Below are 23,598 nucleotides of genomic sequence, written 5' to 3'. Positions count from 1 at the left end.
ACAGGGCACCAAGGCAATTGCTGTGGGTGTTGTGGGTATACTCGAGACCTACATTTCCGATATGCATTTCCCATTGCATGAAGAGTCCCTGTAAAGTGTTCTTACCAATGTTTTTGAGTGATGTCACTCAAAATTAATAATGTTTATTTTTAAGCTCATTCGTGAAAATTAATTTTAGAGAACTATTATCATCAAACAAATGTGTGGAAGGGAACTTTTTCAGGGTTCTAGTACAACGTACAAAAGACTGGTACAAAAGACAGAAAAATAGAAACAAACCAGAGCAGGTAAGTTAAAGAAGGACAACAATCTCAAGTTGTTAAAGCCATTATACGCTTTCGGTAAACAGTATTGTCCAAGTCCCACACTTTGTGTATCACAACTTATATATAAAATAACAATCCTGTAGAAATTTAGGCTCAATCGGACATCGGAGTCGGGAGAAAATAACGGGAAAACCCACTCCTGTTTTCCCGCGTTTCGCCGTGTCATGACATGTGTTTATAACAAATCCGTAATTCTCGCTAACGAGAATTTATATTGTTTTACCGTTTTCTCAAAAAGTAAAGCATTTCATGGACTAATATTTCAAGAGATGTCTTTCACCATTACCTTCTGTAAACCCTGTAAATTATTTGTAAATCTGTGAACTTTTTTTTTTGTTTCTGTACCGAAAGGGTCCAATGGCTTTAAACACAATTATGTCACCAGTTACAGGCCTGGAAATATTGGAAGCCACAGAGACCATGGGCTCTGTTGCCCCTGGTCCTGTCCTTGGTGCCCATTTAGAAGTTTCCCATAGACTGAAAAGGACCTTGTCATCTCAAAGATGATATTCCAGGCCTGCAGTTATTTGCTGTCGTTGAGAACTTGTTGGAATCTACTGACCTTGGTCTGTACACGCCACACAGTGCAACGACCCTGTTGCTACACAGATGACTTTCTTGCCCTGGAGTGCAGCCACCTTGCGAGGGCGCCGTACATGATCATCAGTACCGTGTCCCAAGCGGTGGTAATCTCCCTTACCCCTATAAAAGATTAAGAAAATCAGTCATGAAATCTGATTTACACTAATAATACATGGGAGTGTCGTGGCCGAGCGGTTAAGAGCACCGAATTCAAACTCTGGTGTTTCTGATCGACAGAGTGTGGGTTCGAATACCCAGCCGTGACACTTGTGTCCTTAAGCAAGACACATAACCATTGCTTCGTCCTTCGGATGGGACGTAAAGCCTTTGGTCCCATGTGTTGTGTAAACACATGTAAAAGAACCCAGTGCACTTATCGAAAAGAAAAGGGGTTCGCCCGGTGTTCCTGGCTGGATTGGCAGCATATTGCACCACAGCATCTTGTATACCATTACATGGTGCTTAAGGATTAGGTCTTATATCTCAAAAATTCGCCCCACTCCTTGCAGTAATAATACCTGGCACTTTGTATCCTTTGGCAAATGGCTGTTATAAATACAGTTATTACTATTACTAAGGGTTTGCCCAACATTGGCAAATATGAAAAATATTTTTGTCCCCACAATTTCCACATAAGTGACATGATTTAAAGACACTGGAACACTATCGGTAATTACTTAAGATATTTATTAGCATAAAAACTTACTTGGTAACAAGCAATGGAGAGCTGTTGATAGTATAAAACATTATGAGAAACGACCCCCTCTGAAGTAGCGCAGTTTTCAAAGTAATTTCCCACAAATTTGATTTTGAGACCTCATAATTAAGTTTTGAGGTCCCAAAATCAAGCATCTGAAAGCACACAACCTCGTGTGACAAGGATGTATTTTCTTCCATTATTATCTTGCAATTTTGACGAGGTTTGTTATTTTGCACCTATGTTGAGATACACCAAGTGAGAAGACTGGTCTTTGACAATTACCGAAGGTGTCCAGTGTCTTTAAAGATGGTCATTGGGGAAAACTTACTTTGAAAAATTTTGCTTGAAATGCAACAGTTTTTGAGAAATGTGTAAAATATATAGCTTTGAGTAATTTTTTTTATAGCTATGAGTCAAAAACCTGATGTTTGAACATATTGTCAACATAGGTTTTTCTCTATTTCCTTGAAAATTCAACAACCGATAGAGCTTTAAAAATTCACAAGTATGTGTTGGGTCACATCAAGTGGTGATACTGGTCTTAAAAAAAATACCAAAATTGTCTGCAAAAACATTAAGGAAAACAACAAGACAAAAGTAAAATTTAACACTGAAAACTTTTAGGTACTAATGGCTGATGGAAAAGAATACAGGTTGTAAACTCTCAAGAGTTCATTTTTAATTTTATGAATTGCAAAATAAATACCTACCATGTATACACAGCACCAGACTTTGTAAGTGCAATGGAGAACTGTGACCCGCACTCCACCGTACAGACACCAGCCCCGCTCAGGATATCAATCTTCTGGGGTACCTTGCAGCCATCACTTCCCCCACGGCCGAGCTTCCCGTAGTCCCCATCTCCCCACGACCAGACGTTATCATCATCTGTGATGCAGAGAGTCTGGGCATCTCCGCTGCCGCAGGCAACATCGATGACGCGGTAGCTCTTGAGGGCTTCCAACTACGAAGGAAAAAAATATATAATGATAATAACAATGGATTCTTTTAAACGCTTAGCTCCAAATCTGTCACTCAGCGACGCACATGGTGCTCCAAACTGTAACTTCTGGGCCCAATTTCATAGAGCTGCTAAGCACAAGAATTTGCTAAGCATGAAATTGTTGCCTTAATAAAAACAGGATTACCAAACAAATTTCCACTTGATTTTCAGGATAAGTCAACAACAGCTGCACACAAGTAACAAGCGATATGCAACAAATGGAAATTTGGTTGGTAATCCTGTTGTTTTTTCAAGGAAGAAATTTCATGCTAAGCAAATTTGTGTGCTTAGCAGCTCTATGATATTGGACCCTGGGTGGTCACTGAGCCATTTATTTCACTCATCAAACCATCTTAGCTCCCAGGGGAGAGTTCAGCCTGTGCTGCCATATATGTAGAACTCTTTATATGTGTTCTTTTCAACAGTACAACATTTTTCTGGGATATTTTTATTTGCAAGTCAGTAAGTAACGCATAATTATTGTAATGCATCAATGAGTGTTTGTGGGAACGACTTCAGGTTAAATGATTAAATTTAAAATAGACTTAAATGACTTAAAGACAGTGGACACTATTGGTAATTATCAAAGACCAGTCTTCTCACTTTGTGTATCTCAGCATATGCATACAATAACAAACCTGTGAAAATTTGAGCTCAATCGGTCGTCGAAGTTGCGAGATAATAATGAAAAAAAAAAAAAAAAAACACCCTTGTCAAACGAAGTTGTGTGCTTTCAGATGCTTGATTTCGAGACCTCAAATTCTAAATCTGAGGTCTCGAAATCAAATTCGTGGAAAATTACTTCTTTCTCGAAAACTACATTACTTTAGAGGGAGCCGTTTCTCACGATGTTTTATACTATTTACCTCTCCCCATTACTCGTAATCAAGTAAGGTTTTATGCTAATAATTATTTTGAGTAATTAACAATAGTGTCCACTGCCTTTAAAAAGAATTTTCTTAAACCTACCAGCTTAGGTCTCAGCTGGTCCTCGCTATCCCCATGGCCGAGTCGTCCGTAGCGACCTTTACCCCAGGTAAATAGCTCTCCGCTGGATGTCATACAGGCACTGTGAGCACCACCGCAAGCAATGTTTACAACCTCCTTCCCGCGGAGGCTTTCAATAACGCGGGGACGATCACATTGCCTTCAATAAAAACAAAGAGGAATTTACCTTAATTGATTTGTCAGAATAAAAATTTGAGTAAAACACTTGTATTTGTAAAATGCTAAGAACATAAAATAAAGCTAAGGAAATTTCAGTGAATGTCACTTAAATTAATTTTTTTTAAACTGAGAAATGAATAAAGAGAAAAAAACCTAGAATAAATTGAAGGTGAAACCGTGTGCAAAGAATCCAGTAGTTACAACAGGGATAGAAGTTTGGACAGCTGTCATCATTCCTGAAAAATTACTCTGTGTATGTTTGAATACAATCAAGCCAAAATCTGTCCCAACTTCAAATGTTGTACAATGTAATAATGGCTCACTAGGTATGTATACTGAAGTTGGGCCTTTATTCTGAGTTGGGCCACATTCCACTCTTTGGCAACAAACAAGATGGTGGCCTCCCAACATAACTTGTGTGTCTGACGCACAAAGTAACATCGGCAAAAGGTACAGTGACAACCTTGACCGACTAAACTTACGATCAGTTCTTGGCTGTTTTTGTGCAAAATAAATTGGGCCCTAGTGCTGCTTAACGGTAAGCAATTTTTCTTTCAACTGTAGCAGAAAAGTTTGCTTAAGCGTAAGCATATTTCACAGGTTAACAAGAAAATTATGCGGCCATCTTGCGCGTTCACCATGGATTCACATTGTTACGTCATTCATTTTCATACCTGAAGCACCAGAAAGTTAGCATACCTTTTTATGTGCTTACGGTTAGCAGCACTATGAAATGGAAATTGTACAGTAAGCACAAAATCGGCCGTTAAGCAGCTTTATGAAACTGTACCCTGTCGTCTTGACCAGCTCAACTTACGTTCTGTTTCCATGGCCTAGTTTCCCGTCCTCTCCCTCACCCCACGAGTACACTTCTCCCTCGACGGAGAGCGCCAGGGTGTGTTTCCCGCCTGAGTTGACAGCGACGCGCTTGATGTGAACGTGTTGAATGGACTCCAAGAGAGTCGGTGTGGAGACTGAATCAGTTCCTCCGATACCGAGACGTCCACCAGCTCCGTAACCAGTGCCATAAACCTGACAGAATACAGAGAAAAAAGGTTGGGAGACCTCTTTGAATCGTTATTTCGACACATTTCTATACAAACATGTACACAAAAATATTCTGTGGAAAGAGGAACATGCCCAATACAATACAAATCTTTGAACAGTGTTTTTCAGCAGATTGCTATGCCACTGAAAAAGAAGAGAGGAAATCAGCTGAAGAGCTTGCGTTTCTGTCTATCAGAATCAACTGTGCAAATGAGTGCCTCAGTACTGTATATCTTTACTAAATAAGATTGGAAATTAAAAAAGAAAAATTCAAGTCAAGTATGATGCGTTTATCCTAAAAATAATTTTGTACAATCCCAAAACATCACACACCAAAAACATGATTCAGAAATGATTTAACAAAAAACATGTTAAACTCAATAAAAATTCATCATTTTCAAATCTGCATCATCATATATTGTACAATGACAATAGCGCCACCTAGTGGTCAAGTTTCCCATACCTTCCCATCTGCAGTTACAGCAAACAGCGTCTGCTCACCGCCGACTATCTGCACCGGTCTCAACGAAGTCAGCGACTCGATAGAGGTCGGCACTTTGACTTTTGCCCCCTCGATGCCACCCAGTTGACCTCTGTGGTTGTGACCCCAGCCGTAGATGGTTCCGCTACCTCCCCAGGAGAGGGTCCAATCGTCCGGCCGCCTGGAAGGTTGTGGAAAATAAAAGTTAGTTGATCAACTAACTAGCTGATACCATTTGATATCCAGAGGATATGTTTGATTAGCGTCCCCGTGTGTACCAGGGGTTTATACTCGCGGTAGTCACCAGAGATCCGCTGGTGAGCTGGGGCTGTGGTGGCTGACACCCAGGCCAGACACAAGTATCACAACTTGATGGCTAGTTCAACAACTTGTGTAAGCTAATCGAGAGTCATAACAAACAAAAAAGTCTGAAACTTGTATACAAATTCAAAGATAGGTTGAAATGATGCCATTTCTACTGTTTGGTAGCCCCTGGGGTTATAGATTCAAAGGAGCTTTTGGAAACAGTATCCAAAGCACAAGTGAAGTAGACCAATGGGCACGATTTCTTTATTTGTGGAAACAAATCTTGTCTGATTTTCTTCACCAGGCCGACATAAAAAGTCTGATATCAGGCAAAAGTCTGAACAATCTCATCCCTGCACTTACCTGTTCATCCACATCAGGATCTGTTCGTCGTGTTCTCGCTTGAACTCCTTATGGTTCTCATGTTCACGCTGGATTGTTGAGTCGCCCTCGGCACTGATCTCTCGTATCTTCTTCATCACCTGATCGATCAATTAACACACAATAAATTGTTCAATACATATTGATGGTTATTGATTAATAACATTTTGTATGTGTATTTGGTTTGCTGTAACACCATGTTTATATTTGCTGTGTAGATTAAGTTCTTTGGAAACGGAAATTTTGTAATGATGGGAGCTGCTGTATTTCACGAAAATGACGGATTTGTGAAGAATATTTGACAACCAAAACCCACCGCAGAAAAATATATGCTGCCATGGAATGTGAATACGTTGAAATTAGTGGCATCTTGCAGGTAAGATTTGAGTTATGAAGCTTTGGAAATTTTCCCTCCAGAAATGGACCCTGATATCCAGGACGTCACTGTAGTATAATACGAAATTGTAAGGCCGCCAGGGATATCCTGCTACCTGCTACTACCTGGGTGGAAGGTTAGGAAATCGGCCAGGACTACTACTTTTTCAGTGGATCGAGGGGACTTCTTGATATTCACTTCACAGCAGGGGAGTGAGTTTTTATTTCTTCTCTTTCTTTGTGGGGGCACATGCAATAACATTATCTTATTGAGAAAGACTTCATGTCAATACATGGAACATTCAGCACAACGGTTTTGTGTGTATATCTAGGGTATGGATATTATGGATATCATTATTTTTTCAGGCAATACAATCTCAAACAAGCATGGTAAAAGAACCATTTTCCCAAAATTTTACATTCATGATTTTTAAACAGCAATAATTATACCTCATCGCAAAACGCATCTGGCAAATGAACACGGCTCTCCAGTGACTTAGCAACGCGGGCCGCTGTGCAGTACCGTCTGAACCACGCCCAGCGATGAGACTCAGCACAGCAGCTCAGTGCATCCAGTGACAGGTCACACGCCAAAGCCACGAGAACCTTGAAGAAGGGACTGTGGAGGAGGTGTTTCCCGCCCCTGACTATCGGGTCTTCATACTCGTACTGACGCTGGAGGGCTTCGGGTAGACCCTTGACTAAGGCGGCCAGAGCTGTGCCGTTGAAAGCCTGGGGAAATGAAGAAATAATGCAATGTATGTATTCCTAAAGTTTGAAGTGCTTACTGGGAGAAAATTTTTAACAATTTAAGTAATTAACCAATCAGGTTTTATATTGAACGGGTGACTCCACAACATGGTTTTTGTTCTTGTTTATTTAGTTTATCTTTAATAAATATTATTCACCTGTTAAATTTGTATAATTGTTTTCAAATTGTGGGGGCTTTGATGACTTGCATTTTCTTTTTAATTCTGTTTAATTACTTTGTTATTTATTTATTAATTATTATTATTCATAATTGTTTGTTATTATTTTATTTGAAATAAAACCAAAATTTACGAGAGACTGATCAATAGTTTATTTAATGAACCATATTGAATTCTGTCCATAAATTATTATTTTGGTTCAATAATTTAGAAATAGTTCTCTACAAGCATCCAACATAAAAAGATTAAATAAAATGTTTACTGAACTATATAATTTGTATTGATTTATAAAATTAACAGTGCCTGAATATGGTTAATGATTCATGGATTATTAAAAAACATTCAAGAATTTGCAGCTGAAAGACCAAATTGCAACTTAAAGATGCTGTCAGATTTTTTGCCCCAAACATTAAAAAATATTTTTTTTTTGAAGAGTATCACCCGCTCTAACGAAAAAAAGTTTAACTTTTACTTTTAATGGTCAGGAACCATGACAAAAATTTAAAACACATAAGAATTGGTCACGTGATATATAATTGTCGGGATCCCGACAAAAACTAATTTTGAGCACTTTATTTCACTGCTACTAATAATTGGCGGACTTTTTCGAGCAATGGCTCAAATGAAAGCTTGTAACTTTCTCGACCCCAATCAAAATACCTATTGAATTTTAAATCAAAATTTTTGGGTCAAATCGGCCAAAAATCTGACACACACATGTACATAGCATCTTTAAATATAACAATTTTAAAACAAGAATGAGTGTACAGAAGATAGAAAATATTTAAAACAAATAAAAGCAAAGAGAAAGAAGATGAGATGACTATAATCAGTTTTTGCAAACTAGGCATTGGTCTTGACAAATTGTATGAAGGAGATTGTGAAAGAATAAACAGTGAGGAGGATCTTACGTTGTATGTAGTAGCCGACTCATCGCTGACCTCCAGGCCCAAGATTGCCTCGACATTCAGACTATGGTGAAACTCAGTTGAAATCAGCTTACGGAGTCGCTGCAAGGCCCACATACGCTGGGAGGCAGCTACAACGAATCAAGACACAGACATTCACAAAATCTTTTTTTCACAATGTTACAGGTTTCAAACGTCTTACATTCTGGGCCAATTTCATAAACCTGTTAGGCAGAAAGTAGTGCTGAGGAAAATCAAAACATGTGCCGTACTCTGCCATTACTCTTGTTCATTGGGCCTACTGAGCTTGGTGGGCAGTGTAAGCACTTTTGTCAGTCCTCGCAAAGCTGGAATATTTGAATTTTGTTCATCAGTCTTGTTAGTACTTTGCTGTATCCACTTTTGACTGCCTGCCCACTTTTTAATCTAGATGTATTCCCGTTGTCTGCTATTCTTGATGGTTTCCTTTTAATGACAAATGTTTTTTAAAAGAGTTTTGTCCTATTTATATATACATACAATGTATATAATGAATAGGGTAGATGCCTTAGCTTTCGATCCAAACCGGACCTTCTTTAGAGGCATAAAACAAGTACAAACAAATACATATCTATTTATAGAAAAAGAGAGGGGAAAGGGATTAAGGGAAGGATCCAGAAAGAAGCGGGAAAATAACAGCCAATCAAAGTTTCTATTTCAGAAACAATTGGTGGCTATGAACCAATAGGAGTAAAGTGGCAAGGATAAAGGATGTTTAGTATGAAAGGATGGATAACTGGACCATAAAAGTGGTAAATGTTTTGTTCGACAACAATGCAGGGAGACATGAAAGGGTAGGATTAGAGAGCAAGTTGCATCATGATGAAACTAACAATGGTCAATTAATAAAGAATAGCAAGATCAAGTGTATATTGTATTTTTGTGTGAAATTGCCAAATAAATAATAATAATAATATTTACATACCTAGCGAGCCAAGCTGAGCACAAGCAGCCAACGCTGCAGCCAGCCTGGGCATAATCTTTCTATCAGTAGACGATTCCAGTCTGAAGTCCAGTAGACACGTGACCAGGTCAATGGAGGGTCTGGCCAGCACTGCCCGGTCAGAGAGCAGATCCTTAGGAGCAGCAGCTGGCATGATGGGGAAGACGGTGAAACGCCAGCCCCATCCGTTGACCGAACCGTCGCTGGTGAACTTCCACTTGAGTTCCTCTCCGGCGATGCGGAGCTCAGCGGACCAATCTGCCCATTCTCTCCCTGGCAAAAAAATAGCATAAAATATTTGAATTGTAATTAAGATGTCAGTGCTTCTTAATGGTTCTTTCTTTCCTGGCAGAGATAACTTCACCTGCAGCAGCTATTTACCCTAGAAAAGGGCGTTAAACGGCAGGTAAAATTTAACAAGTTGCGAATAGCGAATCCAGAAAACATTCGTTAGAAGACTTTGTCTTTCAAAAGAAAACTTGATTTAGGCAGACATATACCGATACTAACCTATTCTGACAGATATTAAAGGGAAGGTTTACGTTTGGTAGTCACTTTTAAAGTTAATGGCAGTAAAAACCTTTGGTTAGAAGTCTACGGCAGCTTTCTATAGTATAACGCATTGTGAGAAACATTTCACTTTGAAGTTATGTGGTTATGTAAAAACATATCACTTTTTATGTCCCCAAATTTTGAGCTTAGAATTGTGTGAGGGTTTATAGAAGGTAATGGTGAAAGACTTCTCTTGAAATATTGTTCCATGAAATGCTTTACTTTTTGAGAAAACATAACATCAATATCAATTCTCGATATCGAGAGTTACTGATTTAAACAAGGGTGGGTTATTTTCTCCTGACTCCGATGACCGATTGAGCCTAAATTTTCACAGATTTGCTATTTTATATAGAAGTTGTGATACATGAAGTGTGGTCCTTGGACAATACTGTTTACCGAAAGTGTCCAATGGCTTTAAGTACTAACCTGATCTGACAGATATTGTTCGTACAGCTCCATCCATGATGGTCAGTGGGTCATGACGTCTCTCAGTAGAGCACTGGCGATCAAACTCAACACGTAAGGCCTCCGCTCCTACAAACAGAAGGAGTAATACAAAACCAGGTCAAGAATGATGTAATGACATTATGTGTTTTTAATTAATTACTTTTTATAGAAAAGATGGCTTAATATTGATGACATCATCTATGACATGACAAACAGCTAGCCAATCATTAGCACGTTCAGATCTCGTCAGCTCTAGTTCTTGGGCCACACCTTCGACATAACCAGGGCCCAATTTCATAGAGTTGCTTAAGCACAAGAAGTAGCTTTGCACAACAAAATGACGCTTACCAAAATAAAGCAACCAGCCAGACTACCATGATTGGTGTCCTGCTCATTTTTGCTTAGCAGACAATTGTTAAGCGTGTGTAAGTATTCTGCACATTATGAAATGATCAATACAGAGTTTTTACTGTATGTAAAAATATTTTCTATGAGTTAAGCCAGGTGCACACTTTTTGCGAATGCGATACAAATGGTTGTTTTTGCAGCGAATGTTCCGCAGGAGTCAAGCCCAAGTCAACTGATGCAAATTATTTGTTACGAGTTTGTGACATCAAAACTCGTATCACATTCACATTCAGTATGAACCGGGCTTTAGTTGCCCTACCTGGAATCTTGACGTGTCCACTGTTGATAGTATCGTCAGCGTACGGGTGAGCGCTCTCTTGTATAACAGGCTGCATGGCTGACCGGCCACACTCTGTGTCCAACGCAACGTCCTCCAACTCTGTTACGCACAACTCCAGCAACATGTCGGCAACCTTGGAGAAAGATTTTTTTTAAATTGAAATTGGGTTAAGAAGACATATCTTGGGTTAGTGCTGACTCTCTTTAATAATAATAATAAAGGAAACTTGTAATGCGCCATGTCTGTCACAGGCGACACTCCTGGCGCAGGAACCCTAACAAAGCTAACAACTGAAGGAACTAATTAAATAAAATAAACAGAAGGAGAAGCAGCTTGTGTGAAGAGGTGGGTCTTGAGTTGGTTCTTGAACGTGTTGAAGGAAGTTTCCTTTCTGAGTTTGATGGGGAGTGAGTTCCATAGGGAAGGACCAGACCGAGAGAGAAAGAGCGGTTTCCCCAGGAGTGATGAGAGAGGGGTACTCGGAGAAGGTTTGTGTCAGAGGAGCGAAGGCGTCGACGAAAAAATATTCTGAGCATGCCAACGTTACTGTAAATACTTCATTTATTGATCGGTCTGCCACACGTTATAACAGGTGACACTACAAAGTTTGTCTTAAATTTTGAGTATCCTAATAACAGTTTTACAAATTGACATACACTGTTTAATAGTTACTTAGCAAAGCTTCAGTTAAAACTTTAGGTTTTATTAATAATAACGGGCATTTATAGAGCGCTCTTACACTGTCAACATCAGTGCTTTACAACAAACAGGATTTTTACATGTATTGTCAAAGACAAAAATTAAGTTAATCAAATTTAAAATTTAGCAAAAAAACTCCAATTACCTCAGGGTAGAACTTGGCCATAGCTGTGAGTGTATCCGAGATGGCACGTTTCCCATGATGCCCTGCTCTGTTGGCGACAGCTAGCTTGAGGAGGTCGACGAGGATGCGAGCATCGTCCGGCTGTAAGGTGCTGGTAAAATCATCCAAGGAGGGTAGGGGGCTTACAGGTCCCTTATCATCAGGACTTGTTACCTACAGGAACAATAATGTTTTTCGTAAGTAACAAATAAGTAAGTAAAAAATAATAAAACCTACTTGAAGTAATCACTGAGGAAAAAAAGACGAGGTGGGAGAGAAGAGATGGGAAAAGTATTTCATCGCTAACAGCACCTCCTACCTGGAGCACAAGATATGCAAAAAATTGGAGAGTGAAAATTCATATGGATCATGTGAGATAGGGTGCACGATCGATTGAATAAACCAAAAGGGAAACTGACTGGGTAAATTTAAAAATGTTGTTGGACTGAACAAAGAAAACTTTACTAGGGTGAGACTTGAAGCTGCGACCTCTAGATTAACATGCCGACGCTCTACCAAATGAGCTAGATGTAGCAACGGGGCTAGAACTTCATCTATGAGACACCAATGCCATTTTCATTTTGCTTATGGCAAAAATTCAATTTTAGGTTGAAAAAAAGAAAATTGACTACAGTAGGATTCGGGCCTGTGACATTTCAGAAATGTATCAGCGCTCTACCAACTGAGCCATCTAGCCCTTAAAGTTGACAGTCTCTATATTTTGTCAATATCTTTTGAAGGGGCCACATACCTCCATGATCTCTTTGTAATTCCAGGTCTGAAGCTTTTTTACATTCTAAGACCCTGTTCTCACTAGACCTGCATTGATCTCCCAATTCAAGAAAAGGGCGAACAAGACCCCGAAAGGGCGATCAAAGGGCGATCCAAGAGAAATAAGCTCCAGTGGGAACGCGAGGGCGATCAGGATCTGACTGTGCAATTTTGATCCTCCTCGGGAGTAGGATTAAAGCGGGATCTGATCGCCCTTTTGGATTAATGGGCGATCAAAAGTCTAGTGGGAACGCAAAGGGCGATCAGACCCCGCAATTTGCAAGCAAAACATTGTTCTTTTGATCCCACTTCCATTCCCGACACGCTTGCTACTAATCTTGTTGCAGGATCCTGATCTCGCAATTGTGGATCCAGTGGGGACGCGGTTTTAGAGATCTGATAAAGTAGTTGTTGCTATGAAAGCTCATGCAGTTTTTAATGTACATTGTAATTAATTAGTCTGTAAGTATGCAAGTGCTACCACTACCTTCATTGTTTTATCTATTAGACTAATACAGCTTTTTTTAAAATATTGTATACTTAGAGAGAAAGACTCTTTGAACAAGTAAACAAACAGCAAAGAGGGGGAAAGCTATACTGTACCTGATCAGCACTCGTGATAGTCTCAGGTACGACGGTAGCGTTAGTTGATGTGAAGGTATGCGTCGATGAGCTTGGTGCATCACCATCAGCATCCATGACAGGCTGTGGAAGATAAAGAAGATACAAGTCCCAAATTATCAGATTAAGGTAATCAGCCAAAATACAATGTTATAGGCACAATTTATGACTGGTATCCTGCCCTTTTTTGCTCAGCAGCAATATGCTTCAGTAAGTTGTACACCTTGTGCCGGGACTCTGGCCTACGACGAGAAGAGCTGCGTACAGCAATGGAGAACCAACGTGTTTAGAGGGCCATCACCCGATGCTTCGCATCGACTGAATGAAATGAATAAAGTTGTACATGTAAATTCTTCTAAAGAAATTGGGCCAAGTTTCTAGATTTTAATCAAGGAACCAAACAAGACTTGACATCAGGATCCTAATTGCACTTGGTTTTAACCCTTACACTGCTACACCAATGTGTGTTAGCACTGTATACCCAGTACTTTCCAGAGTTCTGTGAAAAAATATCACAGGCATATTACTCGGGTGGGATTCGAACCCATGGCCCTTGCAATTCTAGAGCGGTGTCTTACCAACTAGACACTGCTAGAACTGAGTATACAGTGCAAACACACATCGGTGTAAGGGTAAAAACCAACATTCATAAACACCTAAGACAGTTTATCAATTCTGATTGGTCGAGAGGGCATCACCCGGGGGTGTTTGAACGGACGTTATAACACCAGTAAAAAAGTGTTGAAACATGGGCGTGACAAGCGAGCTTGCACTTGTACTTTCAGTTTATTCATTCCTATTGGTCGAGAGCAACAGCTGGAACAGTTGTGCCATATCACGCGATACGCGTGACGCACACAGCAATCTCCTTATAAGGAGTTGTTTACCCGAGGGCCTTACCATTTCATAGCTGGAGGGGTGTTGTGTTGAAAGAAATCATAGAACAGTTCAAATTTTTGCATTTATTTTACTTTTTGACCAGAAAGTGTTGATGTTTTTTGACCGAACAGGTATTTATGAATGGGAATCAAAGTGTGTTGAATCGGTTTTTAACTAGTTGTTTAAACCTGCCGAGGCCTGGTTCTTGATAATTTACCTAGACTACTACGTCTCGATAAAGAAATCAAGAACGGGTTGAAACCACTAGTTGAAAACCTTTTCACCACACATTGATTCCCTTTTTAATATTCTTTATCCCTAGTGCAATTTTAACATCTATTAATTATAATATACTTACCTCATGTACTTCAGTGGTCAATGCAATATCAGCAAGATCAAGAGGGTGAGTAGCAGTTGACATTGGACTCTCATTGGGCGTTACTGCAGCTGAAGTCTGGCATGACTCAGATCGGTTCAAATGGGTGCTGGACATCAAGGAACCTACTACAGCATTTCTGAAATAGGAATTCAAGAAATTGTTTGATCCATGAATTTCACATTTAAATTCAAAAGATTAATTCCATGAGATTAAAGAGAGGGTATACTTTTGGTAGTTTCTCCACAAATTCTGCCCATAAAATATTTGACTTGGGATAAGAAACAATGAAACTTTTGATGACGTATAACTCGTTTAGACACAATTCCATTTCACTGCCTCAGCCATCGGGCTAGCTCAGTGGTCTAGTGGTAAGACATCTAATCTAGCAATACAAAGGCCAAGGGTTCCAATCCCACCCGAGTGATTTGCATGTGCTCATTCCCCCACAGAACTCGAGAAACAACTGAGTCTGTGTAAGCATAAATAAATCGGTGTAAGGGTAAAAACAACTTATATTTTTTTTATATCTGAAAGGAATTTTTCCCCCAAAATGTCTCACCTAGCGTAGATGATCTGCAAAGCTGTTAGTATCTGACCGAGGGCCATCTGTCTAGAAGCGTTGGTCTCCAATGACAACATGACTTTAGCCAAAGATGGTCGCTGTTTGGATCCCTGGGAGTTGTTTCCTTTATCGCCAGGATCATGTCCTGGCTCTCCTGTCACACCTAAGTGCATAATAGTCATAGTTTACATCAAATTAGAAAAGAGTGAAATTTTCAAGAAGTGATGTAAGAAATCTGAATGAAAATTTGAGTTGTCTGCCCAAACTTTAAATTAATTGTTTTTGTTTGTGTTTTACAGATTTTGAGGGCCACATTGGCAGATGTTTCCTCTGGGAGCCGTCTGACATGGCCGAAGAGGGAATGAGGGTATCCTCAGCACTAGGGAATTGTATGAAAGAGCATATATTTTTCCATCTGAGGAAAATAAAAACGACCTTTTTCGACCCTGCAGACAAACAAAATGTCAGAATTCAGATAAGATCAGTCATTTCTCATCCCCGAGAAGCACTTCTTACCTAGCTCGGTAGCGCCGAGTGAATCTCTTGGTGTAGTGAAGAGCACCGGTTCATGCATACATGGGACAGCCGCGTCAGTGGTAGACCATGCTATGCTATGGGACGACCCACAGGCCACGTTGGTGATTCGGACTCCTTCAAGACCTGTAACAAGGGTGGGTTTCTTGTCTACGGTGACTGTACCTGAGAAAATCATTATGTGTGTTTAATACAAATTTATTCAAGCAAAGTATGCCCCTCAAAGTGCCTTACATCAATGTGAATGTGTCTTCTTCTTGGTTTTACATGTTGTTCTTTTCTTTCTGCAGTGCTGTCTTTCGGGTAGTGCAATTTCTAAATGCCTTTTGTGCTAATTATTTCACCCCAAAAATAGTTAATGGCCTGACGTTTCGACCCTAGCAGAGTCTTTCTCGAAGGCTAAATGACAACACAACAAACATGAACAGGTAACTGAGTGAAACATAAGCAGCAGTGAAGTGGAAATACATGAATTATTTCACATTACATAAAAATACAAAATGCAGCTGCACGCAATGTCACATTTGCCATGCAACACACTCATATTACGCCAGTACTGATGAAGTCACTTCACTGGCTACCCATTGATTCTTGATGGAGTGTAAACGTGGAGAAGTTCAGAAATATAGAGGGGAGCCTTGCCATTAAGTGCTTTGTGGACAATGAGCATCAGCTTAAAGATGATTCGTTGAGAGATAGGGAGCCAGTGTAGTTGTTTCAGAATGGGGATGATGGAACAGGATTTCTTAGACATTGTCACAATGCGGGCAGCAGTATTTTGGAGGCGTTGAAGACGGGAAATCTGATTGTCTTTGGAATGACTTAGCAATACAAATTTGTAATATATCTAATGTTGAAATGCTTCAGATTAGTTTGAAATCTTACTTATCCAATATGGCTTTTCTGTAATTGTTTTCTGTTTATGTGTTCTAACTTCAATTTTTCACATTCAAAGAACCTAACACAATTGTGGGATCATGCCTTTTCTATTGCAGAACCAAGGATGTGGAATCATCTTCCTCAGAACACCAGGCAATCTACTTCATTAGCAAATTTAAAAACTTTGTTTTAATCTCACCTTTTTTCAAACGCCTACTGTATGGCGCTATGAGCAACGACTTTTGTATTGGCGCCTTATAAATTTAACGATTGATGATATGAGGATTCACTCTCATGCACCTCGGTGGATTTGGCGCAATACAAATACCCTGAGGTAGAACAAGAATGAATTAAAACAAGAACACTCACCATTTCCCTGTTGTCCATGATCGTTATCTCCCCATGCAAAGACCTGTCCTGTATCAGTAACAGCAAGGCAATGCAAGGCACCTGCAGCAACGTGGATGATCTTCTTGCCCTTCAGACCTTCCACGATCTGCGGCTTACGGACGTGGGAATCGGCGCCGTGACCGAGACGGTAATAATCACCCTTCCCCCTACGGTAAAGTGGAAAAAAACATAGAATCCATCTTGAGATTATACTGAAAATGTCACTTTTTAATTTCGTTTTGATTGAAATGATGTCGTCCCAAAAGCACATGTAGAACAACAATTCATTTCAATTCAATTTATTTATCTATCGTTTGAAAATACACAAAACTTGGTATCCATTGCGCTGCATAAAAAAAACATTATATAAAAAACCTTAAACAAAAGTACAGCAAAATAAGACAATTATTTACACAATGTAAAACAGAGAGAGTCATAAAAATAGGCAGGTCAAGACGTAAACAAAACATTATTTTGCATTTTTTTTTATGAAAGTCGCCAGACACACAAGGCCTGAAGGCCACTTCAAGGTGTTGGCTACAATTATTATTTTCCAGAGGCCGTTGCCACCTACTCCTCGGGCTGAAACAGGGTTACCCCTTTTACAGTCCATACAGATGTAGGCTTGGGTATCATCAATCCAAAGCCTGGTCGGTAGAGCAGAAAGCACTACCTCCCTAATTTTATATATTATGTGGATTCAAACCCACCCTCTGCTGATCAAACACCAGAATCTGGTGCTCTAAACCGCTTGGCCATGACACGCCACTATGGATGGCACTTGGTAGGAAGGAATTTTTAAACCTGTTCCTTTCAAGGCCATGTTGTCAAATCCTGCGTGATCTAGTAGTGTGGTCAAATGTGTTTATAATTTAACAGATGGAAACTTGCGTCATAATTGTGTTCATAATTGCTACCACTCAGGGCCAACGTGTGAAAACAAATTATGAAGGAAATTAATTTTGAATTTAATTATTTTTTTTACAACCATTGGCGGGGCTCCCTGCCAATATAATGCAGTGAAATAGTGAAATGGCGTTAATAAAATGTTACTTTAACACTTCCATTCCCAGTTTTGCGATTTGCAATCAGGGCCACTACATTCTAAGAACTTTTAATCTCACAGTAAAAAAAAATATCTAAAAGATCAAACTTTATTGTGTGTATTTCCTTCCCAGTCCTCATTTAAAACAAATTGCCTCACCATGTCCAGACTGAACCAGACTTAGTCAGCGCCAGTGAGAATTGCGCCCCACACTCAATCTGAATAATGTTCTGCCCGTTCAGCCTCTCTACGTTGTGAGGTACGCTGCACCCCTCGCTTCCTCCCCGGCCGAGCTTGCCAAAGTCTCCATCACCCCAGGAGTACACCAGCCCCTCGTCAGTCAGGGCTAGGGTCTGGGCATCACGGCTACCACAGGCTACCATCATCACTCGCTGGCCGGCTAGAGCTTTTACCTGGAGACAAAGAGATACAGTTAATGCTGTACAGGGGTTTTGAGGCATGGCATGGTGCGTTATCAATGTATATTCAGTTTGTGGTAACAGCATTTGTATTGCAGGTCTTTTTCATTGGTAAGTAGTTTGCAACAGCTCACACTATTTTCTTAGCAATTTTCTAAATAAAACTAAGAAAGCTTACATCATGACTGAAGAGTTAGCTAAGAGCAGTTATTTTAAACTAATAATAGAATGAATTTCCTTCACCTTAGAAGATACAAAAGGAGTGGTCACTAGAAATGTTTTATTTGTAACAATTAAAGAGGATTTGACAAGTTCAAATTATGACCGTCTATCTTCAATATCTCATAAGACAGTTTGGAGACAAATAGATCAAACAAATTCTGAATTTTGGAAAACCTTGATAAATAACAGGTCAAAGTCCTATGTTTTTCCAACTTCTTTTGGTCAAACAAACCCCTTCCCTTCACCCCACTATGTCTCCTTATTCATTATTTACCTATTGCTTTTTAATGTGTGTTTTCTGAATGTCTCTCTATTCATACATTTCCACTTGATTACTTATGTTACACTTTATATATCCGTTCATATTTGTTGTGTTGTCATTTATCCATCCAGAAAGACTCTGCTTGGGTCGAAACGTCAGGCCATTAACTTTTGTTTGCACTTATACAATAGGTCCTTTTGGGTTGGCTAGTAGTTTTCTATCTTCTTAGTTCTAAATGACTCACCAGTTTTGGTCTGAGCTGGGTGGTATTATCCCCATGGCCTAGCCTCCCATACTCCCCTAGTCCCCAGGTGTACAGCTCCCCACTGGATGTCACTGCTGCACTATGAGAGCTCCCACAGGCAATGTCTCGGATACGTTTGGTCTTCAACGCTTCGATCAGACGGGGCTTGTCACAATTCCTGTCAAAACAAAATGTTGATAATTGAGACTTCAAGAGAAATGTAATTTGTTTGTGATACATAAGTACATGTAGATTGACACGATATTAGATTGCTCAAGCCAAACTAAAACCTTTGTTCATTCACGTCTAACGCACCATAGTCAAGTTCAGGGCTCACAAGCTAATTTTGAACTTAGATTGTGTGTCAATTTTCATTGCTAAGCAAAGTGTGATGTCATGATGGTGTTTTTTTGTTTTGTGGGGGTCATTTATTCGCTATTTTCCAAAGCCGGTCCTTTATCATCCGTTAATACATCCCCGCTTGATCGTGTTTTGACCAATCTGTAATCAGAGACAGGAAACTGTCCAAGGTATTTATTAATGTCCATTGTTATTATTTTAGTGACTTACATCCGACTGAAGTGTCCGAGTTTCCCATCATCTCCTTCGCCCCAGGAGAAGACTTTGCCATCGATGGTCAGCGCCATGGCATGTCGTCCACCTAAAGAAAGAAAAAAATCGTTGCGTCTATGTAATAATGTTGTTTTGTTTAATAACATCATTCTCATAACGTGTATACTTGGTTATTAGGTTATTTTAAGCGAGATACAACAATTTGGCACTTTTAAACTTGTGTGTACGGTAAATGCTATTCCAGGAGTTTTGAAGTTTTTGCACTGACATGACGCCATGAAATTAGTCTGGCCCCTCTTCGTTCCACAGTGATTGCTATTCATAAAGCTATACAAACATTGGGATTAAGACAACAATGGCTGCTCATACCTGAATGTACAGCAATCTTCTTGACTGTATGCTGCTGTAGTGTCTGTAGTAGTTTAGGATTGGAGATGTTGGCCGAGGAACCTAGTCCAAGACGTCCGTTAGTTCCTTCACCGCAGCCGAACACTCGGCCTTCTGCCGTCACTAGAAACACAACACAATAGCATCTTATTTTACTAAGTGTCTTCACAAAAACAAACACAAAGTTCTTCTAATTTTTCTTCGGGCCCCCATAAAATTTTTAAAAAAATCACACATAAGAAGGAAAAATTTAATTTCTGTAAAAAAAGATTGAGTGAATACGAGTGCCCTCAATGCCCATGAGTAGGGGATTGAAGTGTTCATTGTCATTACATTACATTGAGAATAACTTTAAAAAAAACAGGTGTAATAAAAGGGCTTTCTTCAGGACTCTTTCAAAACTGTTGTGCCTTCTGGATCTAAGTTTTGGAAGTTGGACAAAGGATGCTGACATTGAAACGAGGTCTCTGGAAAGTTGTCTGCTTGTGTTGATCTTTGTTTTAAACTAGAATTAAAATTAGTTTTAGAATGTTTTATTGTCCGCATTGCAAAGACATAGAAACTTAGTTTATATTGGCATATACAAGGAAAAAAACTATTATGAGTTAAAAATAACGATACACAGACTAAAAGGACAGAAATACACACTAATGTAAAATCTGGAGCGTTATAAATATGCGCGTATCAGCCCGATAAGCTAGTTTGTGCATGGTGTTAAAGATGGGCTTGCTCTCCCAGGAAAACTCTGAAAAAAAGTTAAATAGAGTGATTTGGGGTTCTTACCGACAAAGAGGCTCTTTGATCCGCCGGCGACTTGGACGACCTTCAGGCCGGATAAGAACTCGTTCAACACTGGCGTTTTGATCTGCAGGAAAAAGGGGATCTCTGGCTGCGGTGATTGTGAACAAAAATAACAATGTACCCTGGGCAGAAAATGAAGCAATCATACAAACAAACAGTTCTAACAACTCAATGACTGTAGATATTTCGGGCCCAATTTCATAGTCGAATTCTGCGCTTACATACAATATCCATACTCCGCCTACTGTTCGAGCGTCCAATTTCTGCGCTGGCTGTGTAAGGGAAGAATGCCTTATAACGTGGAGTACGCACAAGCACAAGCGAAAACTCCCTGCCTCTGTAAGCGCTGATTCTTTGCTAATGGTAAGCAGAGCCATGAAACTGCTTTTTCAAACTAGAGCTGTCAACAATTGCATCTTGCAATCAGGGAGATTTTGTAAGAAAATAGGAAGATATAATTTGTTTTTTTTACCCTATCATATTTAAAATATCAAATCCATTACGAGCCTGATCTTCGCTTAAGGGGGAGTTTTGGGAGTTAACGTATTTACTGATTTCTTACTGATATCTAACCAAATGGGCATTTCAGACAAAATAATTTTGCTGGATGATTTTAAAATACCATTTTTACCATCTCTATAAATATTTCGTAAGATCTCTCCTGAATAAAAGAAAAAAAAGAAGCAGTTTACAATTCTCCAAGTATTTCTAAAAATGAAGGACTAGATTTAGGTAATCTAGTAGAAGGAGTTTTAACTTATATATTTGGTTTGCGGTAACACCATGTCCAATACCTACTTGCTAGGGTTACTATATTCTTTTGAAAACTTGTGTTGCTTTATATTCTACTACCCTGGAGTAGATTTTCAGAATTTCGGTAGACTTCTCAGTTCTGTTTTTTTTTACTACTACTACTACCTGGGAGGAAGGCAGCAATGTCAAGTTTTTACTAACCTTTGATCCTTTCGGCCCACCCAGTTGATCCTTGTCGTTTAATCCCCACACAAACACCTTAGTCTGAATGTCTCGACCATTGATCCCCTCGGCCGAGCGGTGTCGTGCTAGCGCCCTCGCATTGCTCCGATCGTCCTCGTCCTCGTTCTCCGAAGCAAGGAACGAGAAGGAAGCAGCAATGTCGTCTTCGTCGGGGCAGAGGCGGCCAATGATGGACAAGCCGTGGACCTTGCAGTCGATACCGCTGGATTTACACTGCTTGATGCTGATTTCAATCAGACGGTGGTGCTACATGTATAATCAATCAAATGATAAATAACTCAACCAATCAATAACTTAATCAATGAATTAATAAATCAGTAACCAATCAACCAATCAATTACTCAATCAATCAATCAATCAATCAATCAATTAATCGATCATTAAATAACACTCTATTCCTCTTGTACAGAAATACCCCCAACATAATCCTCCTATAGACTTAATAATCAATCAGTCAATCAATCAATCAGTCAATCAATCAATCAGTCAATCAATCAATCAATCAATCAATCAATCAATCAATCAATCAATCAATCAATCAATCAATCAATCAATCAATCAATCAATCAATCAATCAATCAATCAATCAATCAATCAATCAATCAATCAATCAATCAATCAATAAACATCAATCAATCAACAGAATACTGCTATGACCAGCTCCAGTACAATGTTCACAATGTTCTTCAAGAAATGGGGTCCCTCCAACATACTCCAAGTCACTGATAATGAAGTTGAGTTGCCATATGTAGTTGTACTTGTAATTTTGTTTTCGTAAATTCTGTATATTTGGTTGTTGAATAAAATTAAGATTTGAAAAAAATAATAATAATAATAATAATTCCTCAACTATTCAATCAATCAATCAATCAATCCAAAATCTAGATGCTCAACTGTGTAACGAGAAGAAAACTGAACAGTAAATCATATTTAAAGGAACACGTTGCCTTGGATCGGCAAGTTGGTCAAAACAAAAGCGTTTGTAACCGTTTTTAATAAAATGCATATGGTTGGAAAGATGTTTAAAAAGTAGAATACAATGATCCACACAAGTTTGCCTCAAAATTGCGTGGTTTTCCTTCTACTGTGCGAACTAACATGGTCGGCCATTTATGGGAGTCAAAATTTTGACCCCCATAAATGGCCGACGTGTTAGTCGACGAGGTAAAAAGAAAACCACGTATTTTCGAGGCATGTTTGTGTGGATCATTGTATTCTACTTTTAAATTATCTTTCCAACCATATGCATTTCATAACAAACGGTTACAAACGCTTTTTATGGACCAACTCGTCCGATCCAAGGCAATGTGTTCCTTTAAACAGAATTGATCAAACTTTCACAATTTAGTGAAAACTAAACAGGGTCTAAACATCATCGTCTTCTATAATCAGAGTTTCATCACCTTTTAAGAAGATGAGAATCCATGGCTACAGATCGCTTCTTTAATGGTTTATTACAGAGCTAACTGCCTAAACACTGTTTTTATTCATTGCTGCGTTTTGCACTCAGAATCTTCTTACTTACCTCTGTCATGTCTTGCAGCAGCGTCACCAATGACTCCGTGGGACCAATCCTGACTGTCTTTAGCTCCCTAAGGTCAGAGGCGCCGTTCCCACCAGACACAATAACTAGCGAGGGTTGATAGCTACTGTCGTTAGGATCTACTGTCATACGTAGCCTGTGAACCAAGATGTTTGGTTGCATGGCAAGACGAATGAAATGCTGGTGGGGAAATAAAATAAGACACTCCGTTTTATTTTCATTTCATTTCTATTCTGGTTGTGATTCTCAGGAAAGTGAACTTAATCACTGTACTAGCCAAGAATTTCATGAAGAGAAAAAATGGAAGGAAGTTTCAGTTTTAAATGTGGAAAGAAAACCTCAAAAGGAGTTT

The 23,598-nt window shown here is 39.3% G+C and overlaps 1 protein-coding gene across 2 annotated transcripts in view; it reads right to left on the bottom strand.

The window, feature by feature from the left end:
• LOC139935653 (E3 ubiquitin-protein ligase HERC2-like) overlaps positions 1 to 23,598 on the bottom strand; it is a 78,460-nt gene that overhangs the window by 12,526 nt on the left and 42,336 nt on the right. Inside the window, exons 44-67 of one of the 2 annotated variants that reach the window (XM_071930138.1) lie at positions 23,229 to 23,426; positions 21,662 to 21,949; positions 20,690 to 20,795; positions 19,889 to 20,029; positions 19,517 to 19,607; positions 18,947 to 19,124; positions 17,959 to 18,212; positions 16,734 to 16,921; positions 15,468 to 15,650; positions 14,949 to 15,114; positions 14,369 to 14,525; positions 13,114 to 13,215; positions 11,722 to 11,913; positions 10,857 to 11,010; positions 10,169 to 10,276; positions 9,170 to 9,460; positions 8,209 to 8,336; positions 6,819 to 7,100; positions 5,976 to 6,094; positions 5,289 to 5,487; positions 4,596 to 4,810; positions 3,581 to 3,758; positions 2,319 to 2,572; positions 889 to 1,028 (exon numbers count right to left, since the gene is read on the bottom strand). In XM_071930138.1, the coding sequence (XP_071786239.1) occupies positions 889 to 1,028; positions 2,319 to 2,572; positions 3,581 to 3,758; positions 4,596 to 4,810; positions 5,289 to 5,487; positions 5,976 to 6,094; positions 6,819 to 7,100; positions 8,209 to 8,336; positions 9,170 to 9,460; positions 10,169 to 10,276; positions 10,857 to 11,010; positions 11,722 to 11,913; positions 13,114 to 13,215; positions 14,369 to 14,525; positions 14,949 to 15,114; positions 15,468 to 15,650; positions 16,734 to 16,921; positions 17,959 to 18,212; positions 18,947 to 19,124; positions 19,517 to 19,607; positions 19,889 to 20,029; positions 20,690 to 20,795; positions 21,662 to 21,949; positions 23,229 to 23,426 (4,312 nt within the window). The remainder of the gene's footprint in view (positions 1 to 888; positions 1,029 to 2,318; positions 2,573 to 3,580; positions 3,759 to 4,595; positions 4,811 to 5,288; positions 5,488 to 5,975; positions 6,095 to 6,818; positions 7,101 to 8,208; positions 8,337 to 9,169; positions 9,461 to 10,168; positions 10,277 to 10,856; positions 11,011 to 11,721; positions 11,914 to 13,113; positions 13,216 to 14,368; positions 14,526 to 14,948; positions 15,115 to 15,467; positions 15,651 to 16,733; positions 16,922 to 17,958; positions 18,213 to 18,946; positions 19,125 to 19,516; positions 19,608 to 19,888; positions 20,030 to 20,689; positions 20,796 to 21,661; positions 21,950 to 23,228; positions 23,427 to 23,598) is intronic. The other variant, XM_071930139.1, reaches the window with a different exon arrangement.

The sequence above is a fragment of the Asterias amurensis genome, chromosome 4, assembly GCF_032118995.1.
Source record: "Asterias amurensis chromosome 4, ASM3211899v1".
Taxonomy (NCBI): Eukaryota; Metazoa; Echinodermata; class Asteroidea; order Forcipulatida; family Asteriidae; genus Asterias; species Asterias amurensis.
Note: the sequence above shows the minus strand (reverse complement) of the source record. Positions and strands in the feature narration are given on the sequence as shown.